This window comes from Muscardinus avellanarius, assembly GCF_963383645.1.
Source record: "Muscardinus avellanarius genome assembly, chromosome: 16".
Classification (NCBI taxonomy): Eukaryota; Metazoa; Chordata; class Mammalia; order Rodentia; family Gliridae; genus Muscardinus; species Muscardinus avellanarius.
Genome location: NC_137802.1, coordinates 29,561,908 through 29,586,301, shown reverse-complemented (window position 1 = coordinate 29,586,301; position 24,394 = coordinate 29,561,908). Strand labels below are relative to the sequence as shown.

The 24,394-nt window shown below is 48.5% G+C and overlaps 1 protein-coding gene across 2 annotated transcripts in view; it reads left to right on the top strand.

Moving 5' to 3' along the window:
* The window catches only part of ASIC2 (acid sensing ion channel subunit 2), a gene marked incomplete at both ends in the record, with an annotated part of 1,119,632 nt that overhangs the window by 838,523 nt on the left and 256,715 nt on the right, over nt 1-24,394 (top strand). The window contains one exon of one of the 2 annotated variants that reach the window (XM_080712308.1): nt 8,118-8,825. The exons of the other annotated variant lie outside the window; for it this stretch is intronic. Within the exon in view, the coding sequence (XP_080568434.1) occupies nt 8,118-8,825 (708 nt within the window). Of the gene's footprint in view, nt 1-8,117; nt 8,826-24,394 lie in introns of those variants that run through there. 2 annotated transcript variants of the gene reach the window in all.

Sequence of the window (24,394 nt, the reverse complement as noted above, 5' to 3'; positions counted from 1 at the left end):
GGTATCTAGCAAAGAGTTAAGGAAAAATCTGATAATAAAATGGCAAGCTCGGTGTACCACCTTGTCATAGAACCTTCTGTCCTTTTTGGATGGCAGAGCAGGATAATGTGAAATGAGAAGTTGGGGAAAATAACAGAAGTTGGAATGAGGTGCCAGAGGAAGGCAACCCTAATATCACTGAAAACGCAGGAGAAAAAAGATGTGAAGAACATGAGATGTAATTACTCTAGTCAATGGTATTCACTGAATGCAACCTTTTATGTAAAAAATGGGGTATATGAAGACTATATCCACATATGAATATTCATGAAGCATCTCTAAAAGATCACACAAGAAATTGATGACATCGGTTGCCTTCAGGAAGGAAAAATGGGTGGCTGGGGATGTGGTGGGGGGAGCTTTTTACTGGAAGCTCTTTTGTCTTTTTGAACCATGGGAATACATTACTGATTTAAAAATGGATTTTTAAGTCATCTGATAGGATAATCAGAGAATGAATTGGAAGTCAGGACCTGAATTCTGATTCTGCCTTTATCAGTATCTATCGGTGTGATTTATAATAAGTCCCCTCCCTCTCTGCACCTTGACTTCCTTCCCTGAAATAAAGAGATTCAATTGGGGTTTTATTCTCAACTTCCTCTTTGCAGAATTCCCTGTTAAACAAGGACCACAATGCTCCAGCCAAGCTACTTCCAGGACCATGTAGGATGAGCCTACCAACCCCTCTACCTAAGTACAATTATTATCATCATTGTCATCATCACTGCCATCTGAAAGGGGAGAAAAAAATCCAGTGACTGTAGGAAAGAACCCAGAAGAACAGAAAGCTAGGAAAGGCCAAAGGTACAGAAGAAAATCATGGAGAGCAGAAGGCAGTGGAGCTGCTGGAGCACATTGTACAGAAAAGTAGCAGCAACTGCTGCTCCGGGGGAATGGTTGAAAAGGAGTATGAATGAGCTAAGACCATGGAGAAGAGCCAGGAGCCATGGTGCAGGCCTGCAATCCCAGTACTTGGGAGACTGAGACAAGAGGATCATAGGTTCAAGGCCAGCCTCAGCAACTTAGTGAGACTCCATTTCCAAATAAAAAATAAAATTGGGCTGGGGGTATAGCTAGGAGATAGAATGCCCCTGGATTCAATCCCCAGCACCACCACCACAACAAAAAATACATTGAGAAGTCCTTCTCACTTTCCTTCTACCAGTACAGGAACTTCTGTTGTCACCTGACATATGCTCAGGTTCTGAGACATCCACGTCTCAAGCCCCTGAGGCCATCCTAGCATGGGCTGAGAAGGTGTCAGAGAAGGCTGCTAGCCTTTGGCAGAGGCTAGGGAGAGGAGAAAAAGAAAGGAAAAAAGAGAAAGGAAAAAGAGGGGAGAGACAGAAACACACACACAGAGAGAGAGAGAGAGAGAGAGAGAGACAGAGACAGAGACAGAGACAGAGACAGAGACAGAGTAACAGAGCTGTGGATAGTACAGAAACAAAGAAAATGAAAATCAAGGGATGTAAGTTCACAGGTGTACCCACAAAAGCCCAGGGCCCCATACTGTCAATAAACTCTAATACTAAGAGTAGTGCTACCCAGCATCACCATTTGCAGCATAATCCCAAAGGAAAGTGCACATGGCATCCTGAGTGAGACACCCAGAACCCATCATTACTGACCCGACTCGCCACCCAGCACCTTTACAAAATCCCAGAGGAAAGAGAGCAAGTGAGAGCCCACAACCACCACAAGTAAGACTAGGTTCTAGAGGGACCAGATCCAGAGAAAGGGGCCATATACTCACACTCTGCAGGGCTGGGAGACTGCATTGTGAGGATGTTGGCATCCAAGATCCCATCCCAAGAGCAGAACCTACAGGAGAAAGAGCTGAAGCTGCTGGCATTTAGCATGGAGAAGCAAAGAAGAATTTGCTAGGTAGCTAGACTTCTAGGGCCCCATCATCACTGAAAAACTCTGATTCCAGAGAATTCAAGAGCTCCCCTACAAAAGAAAGAGCAAATTTATTTTGTGTTGCTCCCTAGGAATGAATAAATGAATGAATGAATAAATGAATAAATGAATGAATGAATGAATGAATGCATACATACATACATACATACATACATACATACATACACAAATAAATGAGAGAAAGAGGAGATAGAGAGAGAGAGAGAGAGAGAGAGAGAGAGAGAGAGAGAGAGAGAGAGAGAGAGAGAGAGAGACCGGGGATGAATGGGAGAAATTCACAAGGAAACAGGTTTCAACTTGATGAAAGGAAGAAGCTTTAAGCAAGTCAAGATGCTCTAGGAGCCAGGCATAGTGAGGCATGCCTGTAATCCTAGTACTTGGGAAGCTGAGACAGGAGAGAGGGCTGCAGGTTTGAGGACAGCCTCAGCAATGTAGTGAGACTCTCAGCAACCTACTAAGACCTTGTTTCAAAAAACAAAAATAAAAAATAAAAAGAGATGGAAGTGTAGCTCAGAGGCAGAATACTCCTGGGTTCGATCCCCAGCCCCACCAAAACAAAACAAAACAAAAAGATGCCCTGGGATAGAATCTATTACTAATGCACTGTTATTGAGAGGAAGTATTACAGGGATTCCTAAAGCAGCCAGGGAGCAGGGCTAAGTAACAAGACACTTTCAGTTATCCTTGGAGGTCAACAAAAACATTGAGGGCTTCAGTAAATCTTGATAGAGCCAACAAAACTTTCAGTCCCTAAAACTGTACCATATAAACAGAAAACCTGCCGGGCGTGGTGGCGCACGTTTGTAATCCCCATGCTTGGGAGGTGGAGACAGGAGGATTGCACAGGTTCGAAGCTAGCCTCGCTGGCTTAAGAGACTCTGTTTCCAATATATATATATATATATATATATATATATATATATATATATATATATATATATATTAGGTGAATAGGTGTCTGGGAGTGTAGCACGGAGATAGAAGAGTTTCCAGGAACCCCAGTACCACAAACACACACACACACACACACACACACACACACACACACACACACACAGAAAACCTCATTGTAAACCCATTTCCTGGGAGAAAAGAGCTTATCAGTGTGGCAGTGCTCACACCGCAGAAAATAGACTGGCTGCCCAGAAGATCTTTCTGCCACTGCACTCCAACATCACACAGAATGCCAGGGTACCAGATGTGGGGCGGCGGATGTTGTAGCGATAAATAAGCAAAGGAAGGGAAATTTTCTTAAGAGCCTATTATTATTGGGAGAGCACAATGCTAAATTCCAATTTCTTGGTGGAAAGGTTATATGGGTCGGCTCATGCACTGCCTCATGAATTTGCTTTTCTGTCCAGGGGAGTCTGCTGGGATGAGAAAGCTAATTCACAGGAGCCATTGTCTGAGTGCACAGGGATGGAGCCTGAATCCAAATGCCTGGATTCAAAGGCTCCTCTCCTGCTTTGTAGCTGTGTGGTTTCCAGAGAGTGACTTAACCTCTCTGTGATACGGGTTCCTCTTCTTTGAAGTAGACAAAATAATAGTATTTATCTAGCAGGATTACTTCAAGGACTAGAGACTCAAGTCTTCAGTCCTCAAAATAATCCTACTTATGATATTTTTTTAGTATGAAACATAAATAATCCTATTTATGGCACTTACTTTTAGTATAAAAGAGAACAGACCCTAGCACTTAGGAGGGCCTGCATTTATTTTATAATTTTATTTGTCATAGTAGTTTTGAAAGAGGCATGAAGGAAAGAGGAAAACTTGAACTTTGGGACAACCAGGTTCAAACCCTGCACTTTGGTTCAACAACAATTTTTAAAAAGGCCTAAATCCCTCCCCCTGCAGGCAGAAGTGAGAAATTAGATAGAATCTGCACCTGCTTCTATCCCTGGCATGCAGTACTTGTATAAGAAATATTAGTTTCTTCTTCCTCACCCCCTGTATCAATGCTGTCTTATCAATGTCCCCAAACACTGTGCTAAGAGACAGGGACTCAAATATGAATGAGATTTTGTCCCTGTCCTCAAAGAGCTCGGAGTCCACACAAAAGGCCTGGGCACAGGCAATGGCAAAGGACCATGACACCTTCAAGAAGCTGTCAACATGGTGTATTGGGACCACAGAAAGAGAAGCAGAGTTCACCTGGGACAGTCAAGGAAATCGTTACCCAGGAGGCAGTGCTAAGCTGGGACCTGAGGAAGGAGTAGAATGCTGTGCTACTCAAATTGTTGGTGGGAGAAGAGGTGGAGGTGTTCTGGCAGCATGGGGGAGTGCTCTGGGTGTGTGCTGTGAAGAGCATCCTCATCTTGGGATCACTAGCCATCCTGTGTCTTCCTCTGATTTCTGTGCCAAGACCACTTGGAGCCCAAGGAGGGTATTCTCCCCTCCCTAAACAAGCTGCTACCTGGGAAACTTAAAGGAAACCCCCTTGGTTAGAGGATAGTCAAGCCAAAGTATACCATATGCCCTTCGAGGGTAAAACCATCAAAAAAGGAAAAGCCACGGCTGTGCAAATCAGAAACAAGAAATATTCTAAAGGGTTGTGTATGTGTGTGTGCGTGTGTGTGTGTGTGTGTATTATATAACATATTATGTGTATATTTTTTTAATTTGGAAACAGGGTCTCTTAAGCCAGCGAGGATAGCTTTGAACCTGTGCAATCCATATATATATATATATATATATATATATATATATATATATATGCATATGTATGTATATATATATATGTGTGTATATATATATGCGCTTCATGCTACTCCAGAGTCACCCCAGAATGAAGGTCACTCGGACATCTCCAGGGTAAAGCCCTGGGACCAGGCTGGGAGCGCTGGAGTATGAGCCTTTGTTAGAGGTCCCAGTAGTACTGTCGCCAAAAGCCAACAACAGACATCTTGTTCAAGGAGCCAAACCCCAAGCAGAATGTCAGCAATGTCCTGCTGCCACAGCTTCTTCCCCAGGCTAAGGAGAGGGCCTCCAGGTGTGTGAGGTTGTGTGTTAACGTGTCTGTGTGTGTTGTGTGCATGTGTATCTGTGTATATATATATATGTGTGTATGTATATTTTAGGTATGTATATTTGTATATGTGTGTTATGTACATGTAAACTGTGTATATGTTCTGTGTCTCTGTGACTGTGTGGATGTATATAAGAGGGAGATGAGGGGCTCAGAGGTCCTCTTCTCTAAGGAGTACAAGGAGTTTGCTACTGTAGGGAGCTCCCCCCGCCCCAGGACCCTGGGGAGGGAAAGCTATCCTCCTGCTTGGAAACCTGCACTCATTTGACAGATCTGGCCGAGCTGCTTCTAATTCATAAACAGGACCCTAATTCATCAACAGAAAATGGGTGAAATCCTCTCTGTGCCCAAATCTTTCCTTCCCCAGGACTTCTGTTCCCAAAGGACAAACTTCTTCCTAGTCCTTCTTCTTCCACTAGGGTGCTCTCCCAACCCTAAGATCTCTCTGCACTGTTTCACCCATTAAATCTACTCTCTGAGAAATGTCTGGAAAACCCTTTTTATCCCACAGAATAGTAAGCCTTAAAGTGTTAACTGTCTCAGTAAGTCAGTAACTTGGAAATACAGGTAGAGTCTTACTACGCACCCTACACAGCCAGGCAGCCACAGGAACAAGATCCCAGCTCCGTCCTCAAGGTCCTGTCCTCTTGGACAACTTTTTATACTAAAAGTAACTTTTTATACTAAAAGTAAGTGCCATAAATAGGATTATTTATGTTTCATACTAAAAAAAATATCATAAGTAGGATTATTTTGAGGACTGAAGACTTGAGTCTCTAGTCCTTGAAGTAATCCTGCTAGATAAATACTATTATTTTGTCTACTTCAAAGAAGAGGAACCCGTATCACAGAGAGGTTAAGTCACTCTCTGGAAACCACACAGACATATTAACACACAACCTCACACACCTGGAGGCCCTCTCCTTAGCTTGGGGAAGAAGCTGTTGCAGCAGGAGCTGGAAGTCCCCGTGGAAAAGTAGGAAGTGTCAGGGCTCCAGAGACCTGGGTGCTGGATTCAGCTCCATCATTTTCCAGGCCGTGTGACTTTTGGCAAATAATTGATCTCCCTAATCTCTCCTATGAAATGAAGCCAACATTATATCACATGCCTCATTCAATGCCCCCAAACAAGTTAAGGTGGGATATTAAAAGGGTCACACCAAATGGCCAAAGGTGTCCAGGGGTTAGTGAGAGTGACATCATCATTGGCCAGTGGGTGGGCTGCATGATTCTAGCAACAGGAAGGAGATGGAGTCTCTTGTCCACAGCAGCCAAGGCCCACCTGACCCACCTCCTAAAAAAGCGTTTGGCCAGGGCCGGAGAAGTGGTTGGACCACTAAGAACTTCTCAGAGGGTTGCACTGTCCCAGTAACACACACACTTCCTACATACCCCCCAACACATGCCCGCCGTGTGCAAAGCACAGCAACCACACCCCACATCCAGAAACCAGTCATCCACACCCACCACCTACTAAGTGCGCATATGCACACGCGTAGAACACACATCCCATCAAAGACACGATCCTTCCCGCTGGAGCCCAGTGCGTCACTGTCAGACACGAGTTTCGCATCGAAGAGTTCCCTGAGATGCGTGTTCACACGTACACGATGCACATCCTACCCACATTCTGCGTGATGCCACACTTCTCAGGTGCCCACGCAGCAAGCCACTCTCCCTCCAGCTCAGCACACACTCAAGAGTCCCCTCGTACTCCTCTACACGGGGCTGCACAGAAACATACAGTTGGTACTACTCCCCTCTCCTCCGCGAGCCCGAACACTCAGGCGCATCCGTGCCTGCGTCCCCCACGCGGCCAACTCCAGCAAGAGGCTTCCCGCTCGGTGTGCAGCGGCCACAGTGGCCAGGAATTAAAATGCAGCGAGGAGGAGCCCGGGCGGGCGCGTCAGCACCGCGTCTCCAGGAGCGCACGGAGCTCGCCGCCGCCCCGCCCGCCCGAGCCGCGGGGCCAGCGAGCGGAGGAGCAGGTGCTCGGAGCCCCGCCGCGCCAGCTCGCGCGGCCGCTGCCCAAGTTCGCCCGGGGCCCGAGGCGGGCCGGGCAACCCGGAGAGGAGCGCAGCGGGGAGCGCAGCGGGTTGGAGTCTGGATTGGAGACGGGCGCACGGAGCGGGAGTGCGGTCACCCCGGGAGGTGGAGGTGTCGCCGGGGCTCCGCGGTTCCCAGCTCCCGGCGCCGCTGGGGCAGGAAAGGAAGAGGCAAAGAGACCGCGACGCCGCGCTTTCCTGGACACGCGGGGCAGCCCTGCGAGCCGCGCCGACGGGAGACGCCACACTTCCCCCTGGCCCGCCGACTTGAAGGGGCTCCGCGGAGAACAGCTTCCCGCAGGACGCCGCGGCCAGAAGCCCCCAGCCCTAGGCGAGGGCGGGCACGTCGCGGGGCTCGGGCGCAGGACTCGGGGAAGCCTCCGCGGGTTTCGGCCGGACTCAGCCTGGGCAGCGGCGAGGAGGAAGGGTCCTGAGGGGAAGGGACCGAGGGAGGCGCGGCTGGACGACCACTCACCCCAGTACACACCCACCCCACCCGCCGAGCCCGGAGCCGCGGCGCGCCTCTGGGGGCGCTCGTTCCTGGGCGCCTTCTCTCCCGCGTCCCAGCCCCGCTGGGCTACCGGCCAGGCTGGTGGGGTCCTTGGGGATGTCCGAATCAGGCATGGTGACCGAGTGGTCCCTCTCCCGGGACCAGCGTAAAAGCTGGGGTTAGGCGGGGCAGGGGGGCCTCAGCGCAGGGTCCCCCGAGGTCCAGGACGCGAGGAGGCGGGCGCAGCTCCCAGGGACCGGAGGGGCGGCTCCCAGGGGGCCCCTCCAGGGGTCGTGCCCGGCGTCGGGCATCCTCCAGCAAGACTCGGGACCGGAGAGCGGAGGAGGCTCGGGCGAGGCCAGTGCCAGGGCGGCGGGCCGAGGCGCGCTCAGTCCCGGGCGGGCGCCCGCGGAGGCGGCGGCGGCGCTCGGTCCCGGGCGGGCGGGCATGCCGCGCCACCGGGGCTCCTTTCCGGCTCTCGCTTCCCTGGCGCGGGCTGAGCGCGGCGGCTCCTGCTTCCATTGCTGCTGCTGCTGCGGACTCCCATGGCGGCTCCGCCCGGCTCCGCTGCCGCCAGCCGCGGGCTGAATGAATGAGCCGGAGCGGCAGAGCCGGGCTGCCCGCGGCCGCGCTCCCCGGCCCGGGACGCTTCCGCATGGCCCGCGAGCAGCCGGCGCCCGCGGCGGTGGCGGCGGCCGGGCAGCCCGGGGGCGGCAGGGGCGGCGAGCGGGCGCTGCAGGGGCCGGGGTCCGCCCGCAGGGGGCGGCCATCGCTGAGCCGCGCTAAACTGCACGGGCTGCGGCACATGTGCGCCGGGCGCGCGGCGGCGGGGGGCTCGTTCCAGCGGCGGGCGCTGTGGGTGCTGGCCTTCTGCACGTCCCTCGGCTTGCTGCTGTCCTGGTCCTCGAACCGCCTGCTGTACTGGCTCAGCTTCCCGTCACACACGCGCGTGCACCGGGAGTGGAGCCGCCAGCTGCCCTTCCCCGCCGTCACCGTGTGCAACAACAACCCGCTGCGCTTCCCGCGCCTCTCCAAGGGGGACCTCTACTACGCCGGCCACTGGCTCGGGCTGCTGCTGCCCAACCGCACGGCGCGCCCGCTGGTCAGCGAGCTGCTCCGGGGCGACGAGCCGCGCCGCCAGTGGTTCCGCAAGCTGGCCGACTTCCGCCTCTTCCTGCCGCCGCGCCACTTCGAGGGCATCAGCGCCGCCTTCATGGACCGGCTGGGCCACCAGCTGGAGGACATGCTGCTCTCCTGCAAGTACCGGGGCGAGCTCTGCGGCCCGCACAACTTCTCCTCCGTGAGTTGCCCTCCTCGGAACCCTTCCCTTCTGCCTCCCTCCGCCACTCCCCCGGACTCCCGAGACCAAGCAGTTTGGCCCCTAAGGGGATGGACAGCGGGTCCCTTTGGGTGTCGCCACTCCGGGATGCGGGAGACGCCATCCCGCTCCTGGGTCTCCTGAGTCTGCTTCGGGTTGTGGGAGTTTGGATTCACTGTGGGGGGAGTCCACTTACCCCGGTCCCAGCTTCCCTGTCTTGGGAAGGGAAGACAGGGAAATATCAGCCCCTAACCTCCACACTGTACTGGTGATGGTGGGCCTGTGAATACTCATCCACCCTTTCTCTGACCTCACTCCCTCAGGGCCATGGAACTCCAGGCCACTGCTCTGTGTCTGGGGTGTGGGATGTTTCAAATCTGAGTTCCTTATGTTTGGGAAAACCAATAGGCAGCTCCTTAAAAATGGGCCATTAAGAGGATCGTGCCGAGTCCCTAAGCAAGCGTGTGATTCCAGAGTTCCCAAACACTTAGGATGGAGGAGGACACTCCCAGAATATTAGCTAACACGGGAGCCTAGTCAGTTGGATGGGGAGGCGGCAGCACCCTTCTGCTAACTGGTAAAGGCCTGGAGTCTGGGTGGGCTGGGCCTTCACTGTGTGCCTTCTCCCACAAGGTGTGAGTGTGGGTGTCCCTGCCAGGAGGAACACCCTGGAGTTGTGAAGACAGCTCCACAGGGATATGCACACAGCAACCCTGGGCGGGAGAAGCTATGCTCAAGGTTTGTAAGCCATTTGCTGTGTTGGTCCCTCCACACGGTGATCTGGATAACGCGGCTGTTGGGCAGAAGGTATCTGCCTGTGCAGTCTGTCTTGGAGGAGACTAGTGCCAGACCCCAGCGTGGCTCAAGCCTGTCCAGCCATTCGTGTATAAATGCCCTTTAAGAGGGTGTGGGCTTTTCCACCGGTGAAGGGAAGGGGTGTGTGTGTGTGTGTGTGTGTGTGTGTGTGTGTGTGTGTGTTTATCTCTAGTGCACTGATGGTGATATTGCCAGCCCCAAATCATTACTCCTGATGGTTTTGTCTCTGACAAAGCTATTTTTCTGGGATAGTAAAGAGATGCCATGGTTTCAACAGGTGTTGGTGTGATGCTGGTCAGGCCAGGTCTCTGATTGGCTGATGGGCTTCTTCCTTGTTCTAGGATACTGCCCCTGACTTTAATCTTACCCTGCTGGCTTTGCTCTAAGCCTATGTATGGAGTAACTCTGAAATTTCCATTCCTAATACATTCCTTGTTTTCTGGGCTAAAGAGTTGGCCTTTAAAAATATCTACCCGGTAGCTTCCTGCCTTGGCGAGCAGGAAATGCTGTTAACATATGCTTCCAAGTGGGTTCCTCCAGAACTTCAAGCATCGTTCTGAGTCCCATAAAGGTGAAGGGATGTGGGTAGCAATCCCTTGTTGCCTGTTGTTCTTTGACTGACCCCTACTTAGCAGCCTTTAGAGTTAGATTGAAGTTCAAGGTTACATCGAGTATCAGCTCCAAGTGGTACAATACAGCCAGCCTATCAAAGGTAATTCTAACATCATGATTGCTTTTCAAAGTATGTGGAATTGTATTTTAACAGCCAGGATTCACTTTTGATATTATCACCACCCCGAGTTAGCAAGGAGTTTTATTCCCATTTTAACATGAGGACAGTGAGGTTCTAAGAAGCTGTCGGATGCTCAGAACCAGCAAGTTCAAAGTCTAATGCCACCAAATGCATTACAAAGAAGCCACATGCAACCCTTACTTTCTGACCCTGGGCCCATCTTCTATCAGAGGACCCCTGGGTGACATAAGAGTCCTCACACCCTTTCCCTCCTAGGAGGTGGGAGAGATGGGAGTGAAGCCACCCCAGGGGGTCCTGATGGTCAGAAACTTGGCCACACATTACCAGGGCCTAACCTGTCTTTGCATGCTGAGGATACAGTGCTTCCGAAAGCCACATGACTTCAGTCTCCATAGCAGATATGACCGTGAACTGTGTAGTTCAGTAGTTAAGCAGTTGAGAAGAGTAGGGTCCTTCCTACTGGGGCACAACTTCTCTTACCCCCCTATACCCTGCCTCCCTTCATCTGAAGAGTTAGCCAACCACACCCACACAAGCAAAAGTACTGCCTCCATCCCCAAAGGTGTGTGTGCCTAGAGACTCCAAGTGACCCCAGCATCTTCCTATCGTGCCCTGTCCTAGGAATTTGCAACCCCTTAACATGCTGCAGATTTTACCAAGGATCATACTATTTGAGGGGAACCCCTGAAATACAGAGTAGACCCATGGGGACTATATTCTCTAACTGTACTACCGTCTCAAGCCTTTGCCGTCTTTGAGGGAGTAGCACTGTGGTGCAGTGGTTGAGAGCGTGAATTCTCAGGCTGCACGGACTGAGCTCAGATCCTCAGCCACTTACTGTGTGTCCTTAGGCAAGTAACTTTGTCTCTCTGTTCCTTAGCTTCCTAATCCATCTAATGGAGATAACAACGTATATGTCATATGTATGTATTTTATTAGTTTGGACAAATTAGCCTTCTAATCCATCATCTAGTGGGTATAACAAAAATATATAGACATATTTTGTATATATATATATATATGTATATATTATGCATGCATAATACACACACACCAAACTGAGATTTTTTTTCTGCTTTAGAGCCTTTTCTAACCACCCCTCACCTTTGCCCCATGTCACCAAATGCCACCCTGACTCTTTCTGCCCCTTCACTTCTCTGTTCGGGCATGAGTGTTCACGCCAGTACATGTCATCACACTTGTTAGACTGTGCTTGTCTCTCCTTCAGACCAAGGCAGGAATCATATCTGATTTTCCTGCTGTCTCCAGCGCAGAGCCTCACACATAGTACGTGCTCAGGAAGGGCCTGGGGGAATGAACACCGTCATAAAGTATGCCCAAGATTTCCTGTTGTCCCGGGTCACCTGTGCCCAGACTCTTGGCTTCATCGCACTAGGGAACACCAGTGAAATGCATTTCCCAGGGGCACTAGGCAATTTGTGGGCATTTCTTCCTGTTGGAGACAGTAAGTGAGGACATCGGGGGAGCAGGTGGGGAACAGGGTACTAAGAACATGCCAGAAACCTGTGGGGCCACAGGTCCTAAGAGGACTCGTGCAACAGGTCAGGGAGGGGTTACAGAGGAGAAGCCTGAGGGATGTGTCAGCTGTCGCCTAGTCAGTCCCGTGGTCTGACAGTAACCCTGTAGGGGAGAGAAGTGTTTTGCTCGAGGGGTGTCTGCTGGATGTGTTCATTTGCAGCTACTTTCTGTTCATTGCAGCTGCACACGGGTTAATCAGTCAGCAGTCAGATCAAGCTGCTTCGGCTTCTGGGCTTCTGAATGCCCGTGTTGTTTCCCTTACATCTACTGTGGACCTCAGGCCCTGCACGCTGGCCCTTCTGGGTTTCCTGGAGGCGGAGGAAGCAGCGTTCCTTGTAATTGGGCAGAACACAGAACTGCGAGGATGAGCTCTCAGGGCAATGAGGCTTCAAAAGAGGAACCGAGGGTTAGCAATGGGGAATGGGGACCAACAGAGGCGAATCCAAGTTCCACTGCAAGCCCAGGGAGAAACGCCCATCTCTGGGAGGTGGCCTGCTTCAGGAGAAGTGTCAGGCAGACCTCGGCGTGGGGCTTTGGTTCTGCCCCATCTTAGCTGTGTGCCTCTAGGCAGCCACTTTGCCTCTGAGCTTCTAGTGAGAACCTCTGACTTTTGAGGACCGGGAGGAAGATAACTAACTGCTGTTCAGGAACATCCTCGAACAGCAGTGGGTGCTCGATACACAAAAGCCATTGTCATAGCATGGATAAAGAGCTTGGCACAGTGACTTGGCATCTGGTGATTGATAATTATCAATATAGTCATCATATCTTGACATGAGCACTTACCTGAGTGGGGATATGTTCATTTCCTAGTTCACTGAATCAACAGGTTTCTATCGAGTGCCAACTATATGCCAAGCTGGAGGTATAAAGTGAAATAGGGCTTGGTGCATGTCCTCTGGGAGCTTGTGGGATCATTGGGGGGAGAGGCCTGTGGACAGAAGCCAGGGTGTCCAGAGCTGCTGTTAGGCCCAGAGGAGTATCCACTTCAGATTGGGGACCTCAGACTGGCTTACTGCAGAAGTTACATCTGAGCCAAATCCTGGAGGATCAGAAGGAGTTGCAAAGTAGAGAAAGAAACAGAGGGGAATTTAGAGGGAAGGGACAGTTTCTGCAAAGGAGAGAGTACAGCAGTCTGGAGCCATGGACCTCGACATATGAAGGTAGCTGGAGGGAAGGGCTGAACTGCAGAAGCGGGGCAGAGTTAAAGGGTCACCGTGCAATAGTGATGGTGGGGCTCCAACCAAAGTCTTGAACTTTGCAGGAAAAACTGACATGTTTCACAACTGGCTGTTAGGCTGTAGGGGAGGGTGGGAAGAGGACTATTTCATCTGTGTCTCAGCCCCCTAGTTGCCACCCCCATCCCTAACCCCATCAGGGCCTCCTTCGTCTCCCTGTACCCACTCCAGTCATTACCCCCTCTCTACAGGAGTTCGCCTCGTGTTCCGATTTTGGTCTATTCATGTGTACGAAAAGCCGAGAAAACAGCATTTGGTTTTATTTCATTTTGTCACATCAAGCAAGCTGGCTGCTATGAGCCAGCAACAGAAAACAAGAAACCATTTCAGTAACATATTGTTTAAAATCAGCAAATTCTGTCTAACTGATTCTAGGCCAGGCGGTCTAGTGGTTGTGAGGATGGATAGCTTCAGAGAGTCAAAAAATTATTTTGCCTTTAGAGAAAGAGGAACAAATGAACTAATACATGTGAGGTGCTTTGGCCAGTCTCTGACATCCGGCAAGCACTGACTAAATGTGAACTACTTCCATTCTTATAACTTGCAGTGAGCATTTTGATGTAGGACAAAGACGTCGAGTGCTGGGTGGCTGCCACGAGCCAGGTGCTGGCTGGACAAGTTTCATGCCATCTTCCTCCTGCAATAACCCCGAGAGGCTGTGTGATAATCCGCATCTTACAAATGAAGGAGCTGCAATTCTGGAAGGGTCTGTGATCTGCCTAAAGTCACAGAGCCTACAGGTGGCAAATTCTGGGGTTTGAACCGAACCCAAGTCATCATGACTTCGAGGATATGAGCTCTCCTGCAGCTGGTTAAGGCAGGAACTGCGTTGGAGAGAATCAGGGCTATTCAGGGAAGTCTAGTCCACCTACAACGTTGCCCTGGCCAGCCGTGTCACTTTGGCCTCAGAATCCTCCTTTGCAATAATAGGATATGAAATAATGACCATGGGACTTCTCCATTTAAGTGGGCAGTCAGAAGAAAAGAGAACCTCAAATGCTGCAGATAACTCTAGCGTCTCAGTCGACCGTCTCAGTCGACCATTTCTTTTCTTTGCAGAGCTGAAATGGTGATTAAGGGGGAAATGTACAAGTTATTCAAGTGCTAGCGACAGGATGGTGATTAAATAGACATTTATACAGGGGACGTGAAAAGACCTCTACTAGTTATTTGACTTCAGGGAAATTAGTTTAGGGAATCAAATGTAAATGCTGCTCAGGTCTGCAGCTATCCAAATTGACCAATGTCAGGCTGATTCTGATAGCGGCTATTTTGGGGCCACTGTGGCCAGTCATGAAGTCATCAATCAGATGTCTGCCCAACTGAAAAGGGCTGGAGGAGTAACCAGGCCATTTGTCAGTCGCTGTGATCCTTTTACGTGATTTGCTTGGATCAGCTACTCAGAGATGCAGTCAACTCGTGTACATTAACTGCCTACTATGTGCCAGACATTGAGCCAGAAAGCAATCAGCAATCCAATCTGTTTCTTACAGGTAGGCCCAGAAAGGTCAATGCCAATATGCTTCATCAGGGTGGCTGGGTCTGAAAGGAGCTGCCTGTCATTCAAGGAGTGAGGCTGGGATTTGTATTGGACACTTGTTACATAACAGTCTGTCTCAGTCAACATTCTTACTGCTGTGATCCAAAAACCTGACCACACTACTTAGGGAAAGGAATATTTATTTTTTCATAGTTTTGGGAGAATTCAGAGTTCAGTCCATGTCAGGCCAGGTCTGCAGAGTTAAGGACATGACAGGGGGAACTGGAGAGAGGGAAAGAGCTAGACTCTGCTCTCACATGGAGAAGGCCAGAAGGCAGAGAAAGAGAAAAGGGGAGGTGAACCCTTAGGCCACGCCCCCTAGGAACCCCTCCTTAACCACACCCCACTTCCAACATGAGTGCTGAAAGAACATTTTAAGTCCTGACCATTACACGAACACATTAATCTTTTCAGAATCAAATGAGCAGTATGGGAGCCATTTGACAGATAAAGAAACTGAGGCTCAGAGGATGTACAAGATCACATAGCTGGGAAACGGCACAATCAGGGTTCAATCAACGGTCGGTCCAGCTCAATGCTGGTGTTCTTTTCTGTGTTTTCTATGTGTCCTGCCAACACTCAGACATGTGGGTGAGGACAAACCCTCCCAGAGAGGGTATTGCTCACAACCCCTCAAGTCTCCAGTTGTACATTGGTTTGGACCTCAGAAATCATCCTGATTTCCAAGGCCTGAAAGGAAAGACATGTCTTCTGAGAACAGGATCAATAATGGGCGTGCATCCTCCTGGGATCTACTCTGTTTGGTCTGACTGCCAAACACAGTAGATCCCTGGAAGAGATCTAATCAGGAGTTGAGGAGAAACTCCCAATTATGCCCCAATCTGCACTAAATTACCATTTTCATTCTTCCAAGGACACTGATAACTTGGAGACCTGGATAAGGAGATGTTGCCAAATTGAGATCCAGCTCAGGCCTCCGCTAACAAATAGATGACTCACTCGTAATTGGAACATGAATTGTTGGTAAAACAAATAGAGGCTGCTCACATACTCGTGAAGTTTGTTCTCCTGAGCATGTCAAATAGCTCCCCTGACACCATTGTTTATACTATTAATTTGCTTTGTAAATTGTTTCCTCCGATTCCATACACATTTATTGAGCGCCTACTCTTGCCCTGGCACTTTTACATTCGTTATTTTATTTCAGCCTGACAATGGACTAAAGAGGAAAATCTCTTTTTCTCCCTGATTCATATAAGAAAAGTAAGGTACCAAGCCGGTCAGTACCTGGCCCAAGATCATAGAAAGAAGTGCTGGTCTTAAATTTCCAAAGTGAGCGTTGTGGACACTACATATAAGTTGTAGGTTTGACCACGTAAGCCTGCATTCACAATCAGGAATCTTAGCTTATTATGAGTGGAGATGAGAAGAGGAGGTCATAATACACCTTCATGCTTCATTTTATCCCTGTAGCAAGGGAAGATGTTTGTTGCAATAACTGGCTGCCGGACCCCAGAGAGGGGTGTGACTTGCCCAGGGTTACACAGCAGGAGGAGGAGAAGAATAGCCAGAATTTGAATTCGGGTTGCCTGGGGTACCATATGCCTTGAGTGCCTTTATTCTTCATGAGAATGGGTTCAAGGGGATTTTACCTCCCCTGGGAGATTGTCTTAGGGGAAAAGGGACAGTTTGATTTCTTTTTCTTAGAAAAGAATCAGCACTGAAAGGAACTTCTGAGAGTTTGTGTGAAGGCACCTTCTGGAATCTCTACCCGGATCCCCCCTCTCTCCCCAGGCAGGCTGCTCCAACACCCTCCAAATGGCTGGGTGGACCTGCTGCTCAGTCCTCCACATGCACAGATTCCTAGGCCCTCAACAGAGACCCTGATCCAGTAGGTGGGACAGGGCCTGATGCCTGCATTTCTAACAAGCGCTGGGGTGGTGCAGATGCTGCTAATCCATGGGCCTCATTCTGAGAGACAAGGCTGTGGGCTCCTTGTAGACCCCACACAAGTGAGAATTAGGCACCCATACAGCTCTCAGTTGTGTCTGATACACTGGGTCTGAAAGTGCATTTGGATGGGCATCCTAGAGTGGAAGAAAGAAAAGAGCTGGGGAAGGGGTGCTGGACTCCTCAGGGAATCCAGGAAGATGTACAGTAGCAAAATAATCATTGCTCCTGGGAAGCCCTTGCTATGCTATGCCAAAGCAAAGTCAATAGAGGGCCATGGGCCTAATCAGAGGATCTTTCAAAGCAAAGTGCAAAGGCCCTGTGGTAGGGTGAAGGTAGGCCCCTTAAAGATGTTGATGTCCTCATCGCTAGAGCCTATGAATATGTTACCTCTGCAGATGTGATTCAGTTAAGGATTTTTAAATTTATTTATTTTTATTTATTTATTTTGTAGTTCTGGGCATTGAACCCAGGGGCATTCTATCTCTGAGCTATACCCTCAGTCCTATTTTTTATTCTTTATTTTAAAACAGGGTCTTGCTAAGTTGCAGAGGGCCTCACTAAGTTGCTGAAGCTGGCTTCAGACCTGCTTTCCTCCTGTCTCAGACTCTCAAGTGCTGGGATTATAAGTGTGTGCCACCACGCTGATGGCTTTGAAGACAGAGAACTTAGCCAGGAGTTGAGGAATATAGGCTGCCCCTAGAAACTGGAAAGGCAAGGAAATGGATTCTGCCCTAAAGTCTTCAGAAGGAACACAACCTTGCTGAAACCCTGTTTAGAGTTAGTAAGATTCATTTCGGGCTTCTGACCTCCAGACTGTAAGATAACAAATCTGTTGTTTGCAGCTACTACAACTTGTGTTTTTTTGTTATAACAGCAGAAGGAAACTAATACTAGCTTCATTTGTTTCCAATGTATAAAAGATTTTCTACTACAGACCTAAATCCACATAATAAACCAAGCTGGGTAGTTTGGGACCAGGGTCTGTCTAAAATTCAATAAAATAAAATAAAACAATTTGTAACAAACATGCATCTAGTTTTAAAAAAAAAATGTGAGAATATTTTAACTACACTTACATTCACCTAAGCTTTGGACTTCAAAACCCAGAAACTAGGAAAGAAGGCTATTGGAGGGGGCTAGAAGGAAGGTTTCTCAGGAGTCAGAGAGGCTCAAGTTCAAATCCCAGCTCTGCCCAATGTCCAGTTGCTGACAACCATGGAGGTTCTCATTCCTCATTTATAAAACATAGATCGCAACTTCCTTGCAGGATTGTTGTAAAATTTAAATATAATTTATTAATGTATTAAAAAGTATGGGGGCTAGTCTTGGTAGATAAAAGTTGGGCATTATTTGCAAAGAGTCTCTACTCTTTTGTATGTAAAACCTTCCCACTGAGCCAGGTGTGGTGGCGCATGCCTGTAATCCCATCATTTGGGAGGCTGAGGCAGGAGGGTATCAGGTCATGGCCAGCCTCAGCTACTTAGTGAGGCCCTTTGCAACTCAGTGAGACCCTGTTTCAAAATAAAGAATAAAAAATAGGACTGAGGGTATAGCTCAGAGATAGAATGCCCCTGGGTTCCATCCCCAGTACTGCAAAAATAAAAAATAAAAGCTTCCCACAGATATATAGGGGCTGGATAACTGAAATATCACCAATATTGTCTTCATCCTCATCATCACTACCATTGGTGACACCTTGACTTTTTCCAAGAAGGACCTTCAAGACCCTGGAGGAGTAGTTTTCAGTGGCCTGTATGTTGTCATAATTCTAGCCAGGAAGCTTTATGGAATTTTCATATTGTGCCTCTGTGGTGGGGGGAGAGCCTTTGGGTGTTGCTTCCCCTTTAGTACCCTGGCCAAAATTGAAAATCAGAGAGAGAGATTAATCTGCCTAGAGTCACACTGCGAGTTCCTGGGGAGTGAAGTGGACTCTAAGCCCATTTGTACTTAAGCCTACCGATGATACTTTCTCTCAGAGCAGAACCGGTCTCTCTCTCTCTCTCTCTCTCTCTCTCTCTCTCTCTCTCTCTCTCTCTCTCTCTCTCTCTCTCTGCGAACTCTCTCTTCTCCAGCATATGTATTCTGGCCATCCCCTTCTGATTCTCATGGCATATCTGATCTGAAAGTTGTTGATACTCTGATCTCTGAAAGTGAAGGGTTTAATCTTCTCTTGGAACCCCTCCCAACGAAAATTATTTTCCCACTTTGAAATGGCACGGGCATCCACTGTGAACTCACATCCATAAATCTGAGCCTACTGCTCAGGAAAGTAGATGAGTTTTGATTTTGCGTCTCAGCACAGTCTCACAGAGCAAATTATGGAAAGAATTTGATTTATAGAAGCACCTCAAAGGCTCTGGAGTGAGACGCGTGTTTATTCACTTTATTACCATTTATTTTGTACTATCTCTTTATGCTCCCTGCACATGGATTTGAAAGACTATTTGGATAGATGCTCGTGGCCTGCCAGATTGCACGGTCCTGTTAAGGCACGTGGCTGTCTTTGGAGAGGCTGCCGATCACTGGGATTTGGAGATACTCGTGCCAGGGTTGGGGGGGAAAGGGCCCAGCCTGTATCCATCAGGCATGGAGACACAGGCCCAAAGTTTTTGCCTGAACTTCTCCAGTTCTCCATTAGTGCTCTGCACACCCAGATGCAACCCCAGGATGCATGTAGGCAGGCTTGATTTAAGATTCAAATATCTCAGAACAGCTGGGGATATTTAACATCGCAATAATTACATTACATTTTTTGACGGTACATGGAGTGAGAGCCTTTTCTTGTTGTTGAATATTCTATGAGCATCAAATATTTTAACCAGCCACGGAAACATGACTGCGCTTCTCACATCCAAGTAGTTTCATTTTGTAGATTCCAGCTGAGGATGGTGTCTCGGGCTTTAATCTTTTACCATGACTTTGGACGAGCAAAAGCAGTGCCCGCTTTGCTATGGCTGAGGAACCTGTTTGGGTGGGCTGTAGTGCCTAGGAAAGAAGATGAAGGAGCAGGAATCCGTAGGCACCCCTTGTGTGCCAGGAGTGATGCCAGAATGGCTCATAGATGATGTCATTGGGGCCAACTAATGTCTCTCCAAAGGCAATTTTGGCAACTTAGGTGAAATGGGCTAAGGCCAGGAGGTGGGATGAGGAGAGGAAAACTGAGATCCAGGAAGACCTACTATGCACCAGGCTCTGGGTCTCATGTCTGTTGTTCTCTTTATTCTTTAGAGCAAGGCTCTGGGTTAATTCTTGTTCTACCCGCGTTACAGATGAGAAAACCAAGGCTCAGAATTTATTAGGGGACATGATGATAAAACCCTGCATCTCATGTTCTAAAAAGATAGCATTTTGAATATTTAATTCATGTTGACCCCTAGCTAACTTAGCCCTCCCCATATTCCAAGACCGTTCACCAGGCAACGAGGCAAAGAAGTACCTCTCACCTTGGGTGACCTCTGTCTTCTCACCATCCTGGAGCCAGGGTTCATGGCCCCGAGGCACAACGCCAAGTCATTTATGAGGCATTTATCTCTTTTCAAGGAATTTTCCAATGTCCATGCCCTTGCTCGAGTCGCTGCCTTCCCCCAGATGTCCTGATCTATTGTCCCTGCCTCGTAAGCCCCGTGTGTTTTATATGCTGGGTGCTGAAATAAGCTCAGAGGAAGACAGGCAGGGTGCATGCCCAGAGGAGGCTAGGGTGGTGGGAGGGAGTCTGCTCCCACCCTGCACCCTTAGCCACATATGTGTAGAAAAACACATAAAACAAAACAAAAACACTCTTTTTTCCAAATCCTGTCTCTTCTATGGTTATCTCAGGCCACTCCTCTCTATAAATAATCTTTAAAGCAAAAGGATTTTTCCATCCTGTCTTTTCTTTCTTTCTTTCTTTCCTTTCTTTTCTTTTCTTTTCTTTTTTTTTTTTTTTTCCAGTACTGGGGATGGAACCCAGGGGCATCCTACCTCTGAGCTACACACCCAGCCCTATTTTTTACTCTTTATTTTGAAACAGTCTCATTGAGTTGCAAAGGGCCTCATTAAGTACCTGAGGCTGTCCTTGAATTGTGATCCTCCTGTCTCAGTTTCCCGAATGCTGGGATTACACGTGTGCACCACCTCGCCCAGCTTCTTCCTTTGGTTCTTTGTTGAAGCCAGTTCTCCCTTATCAATGCCATTTCCTTGAGTACAGGGACCATGCCTGGCTGTACCCTGTGGCTGCCTCAGCCCTGAAGGCTATGCCGTGCAGATCACAAGGTCCTCTTCTGCAGAGCACTTGGTTGAAACAGGAAAAAAAAAAATCGGTGCTGCAACACATTTGTGGACTCCTTCAGTGGTTCATTAATTAATTCCATGGGGTTATGGAGAGCCCTCGTGGGCCTGGCCTTCTGGTGGGTGTGGGATACAGGGGAATGAATTCGGTCCTCCTTTGTGGAGCTCACATTCTGGAGCTGGGTGTTCTAAATTTCCCTGAAGATCAGAATCACTGGGAGAGCTTGCTGAAAAAAAAAAAAAAAGAAAAGAAAAGAAAAAAGAAAAAAAAAGAAATCCCTGGCCCCAACCCAGAACCACTGAATCAGAATTTGTAGGGGAGAAGCCCAGCAATCTATTTTTTAACATGCACCCCCACAAGACTGAAGATTTCTGAAAAACATTGTATGTTGGGGAAAGGATGGGGCCTATGACATACGAGCAAACAGATAAATGAACAAGAATGTTTCCAATATTAATAGATGCTACGACGGCAGAACCTGGAGGGTGTGGGACAGACAACCACGGGGCACCGTGTGGAGACAAGGAGCCGGGAGGGATTAATTCTCAGGGGGAAGTGACAGCTTTGCTGAGTGCTGGAAGATGAGATGGGGAAGCCACACGGGGATCTGGAGAAAGCATTCCAAATGGGGAACAGCAAACCAACAGCCCTGTGTGGGGGAAGCAGCTGCCTCCTTCCTCCAACACTGGAAACTTCAGCTCCAATAGCTCAGTCCCTTGTTCTTTGTACTGTGGGTACATCTGGCTCCTTCCAAAATGTAGCTCCTCTCTCACCCACACACAGAGAGAGAACGACATGATTCTAGCGGTTCTGGAAATATTGACCTCCAGAATGCTAATGTGCTTAGGTCCTTCGACTGAACTCTCCTTTAACAAATAACTTGGAGCAAGTGGAAAAAAACTGCAGCTCCAGGAATCCAATGGCACCTCCCTAAGGGCAGCTGGGTGGGAGGACTCAGCCAGGGCCTTTCTTTGGAATCTTACGTGTTGGTTAATTAGAACCACCATCCTCTAAAGATGAATCTTCACGAGGTCAAAAGTCATGACAGTCTTTGACATTCAGATAGGTTTTTTAATTTCTTGTTATTATGTTACAGGATGGCTATTTGCATACACTGAAAATAGACCTCTCCCCTGGCTCTGGGTTTCACAGAGAACACACATATCTTTCACTTTTGTTTATCTTCATGATAACCATATGACACAGAAAAAGCAAAGTGCAATATTCTTGTTTTACAGACAGGGCAATTAAGGTTCAGAGAGGAAACCTGACTTGCCCAGGTGATCAGGCAGGACCTGGTCACCACGTCGCCCATTTACCTCTGAGCCTTGGTTTCCTCGTCTGTAGCATGGGTAGGACAACAATGAGCCCTCGAGCGTTGTTCTGAGGAATGAAGAGCCAGGAAGGTCTGAGTCCTGCCCCACTGCTTTACTGGATCAGGACGGTGATTTGCTACCGGGAGTGTAAATCTGTGCCCTTCTGCAAGGCTCAGTGTCAGTGTTACCTCCCGGGGAAGTCCTCCCTGATCTGGATGGAGACGCTTGTTGTGAAATCTGGTCTGGGAGTTGAATCCTTGGCTTGTTGCAGCCCACAGTAGGCCCTGGGTCATCCATGTTTCTCGAACTTCAACAACTTTTATTTTCATGAGAATTACCCAGGAATTTTGTAAAAGAAGGAAGGAAAGAAGGAAGGAAGGCAGGTAGGTAGACCTAAAGTCCTGCCTTTCTGAGAAACTCCAAAGTGACATTACTGCTGCTGGTGCATGGACCATATTGTATGGGGCAAGGATGTCCAAGGCCGGAGGAGAAGGAGCACAGAATAAGAGAGAAACAAGGAGCTGGGTATGGATATTTATGCCTATAGTCCCAGTACTTGGAAGACTGAAACGGGAGGAGTATCACAGGTTCAAGACCAGCCTCAGCAACTCAACAAGACCCTGTTTCAAAAGAAAAATTAAAAATGGCCTGGAGGAATGTAGCTTAGAGGTAGAATGCTTCTGAGTTCAATTACTAGAAACACAGAGAGAGAGACAGAGACAGAGACAGACAGAGAAGCAAGAGAGAAAGAGAAAGAAGAGAGAGAGAGAAGGCCCCTCTAGCCCCAGACAGCTTATCAATCCTGACAGTGCACCTGTATGCCAATGAATCATTCCTTTGGGACAGAGTTCAAAGTGGGCCTACCTTGTCCTGAATCCTGCTACGAGAATCACAGCCACTTCTCCCAAGCTAAACCTTCAGGCTGCTGCAGCTTAGAAATGCAGACCATGCAGCAATTGTTAAGTTTCTGTGAAGGATAACTCTTCCCTTTGTCTTTATAAGACACCTAAATGACTAGTCATTTAGAAACCATGTAAAGGGAGAAATGGTACAGAGTCACATATCTTCAACATGAATCCTGCAAAGACGAGCCACTGGGTGTTGCTGCTTCCTCATCTGAGCTTGTGGCTATCAGTGGACATGTCCCTGAGAGGTGGGAACCAAACAGGAGAGCCTCTGGCACGATCACAGCAATCAATCTTTGTCTTTGAGCAGCAGAGCAGTGTGCTGTTACTGAGAGGGAAATGCTTCAGCTGAGGGAGCCATGCCAATAACGGGGCATTTCTAGGTAATGCAGCTAGAAGCCTGTTCTATTGTTGCTTCAAAGGCATCAGTTAGGATTGCCAAGACCACTTGCAAACCGTGCATTCATTCGATTCATTCATTCATACCCTCACTTGTTTTCCCAGTTATTCATTCCTTTGCTTATTCTTTTATTCATTCACTTATTTGCAGATTCATTTATTCATTCATACATTTATTGAGTACCTTTCGTAGACCAGGCACTGTGCCGGATTCTATGGCTATCAAAGTGAATCCACTCCCAAGTCATCAGCTCAGTCTCCTCACCCCGGCAGTATCCTGTAGCCAGGAAACAGACTAGATCCCTCAATGGTCTCTTTAGTTTAGTGCTACAAAATTAGACCAGATAAGCATTTGTTAACTTGAATTTCCTATAGAAAGGCTTAACCATGGTCCACACAAACGATTGCACACCCGTCCTCTATTTGAATTTTCACAACTGTCAAGGATGGAACCAGAGGAGTTGCAGATCCCAGGCAAGTGGAGTGACCTGCTCAAAGTCACAAAGCCAGTAGCAAGCGTCAGCTCTGGTTTCACTCATTCACTGCCTTTCCAGAGCTGATACTCCTCTCTCACAGGCACCAAGAAGAGGTTAGCCACCAGAGACCATTTGTGAATATCGCTTTCTACCAGAAGCTGGAAGAATCTGCCCTGGCCAGACAAATGGGCTGCAGAGAACTGAGGTTACTGTGCGATGATTCAGATCTCAGAAAGGAGGCTTTGCCCAAGATGCTTAAATAACTCAGAGTTACTGCCGCCCCATCCGGGACAGGACAACCAGGCGGTGGTAGATGACTTCCGAGTGGGAGGGGAACAGTGTAGGAGGCGGGAGGCAGGCTTCCAGAGAGAAATTACCATTTTGTAT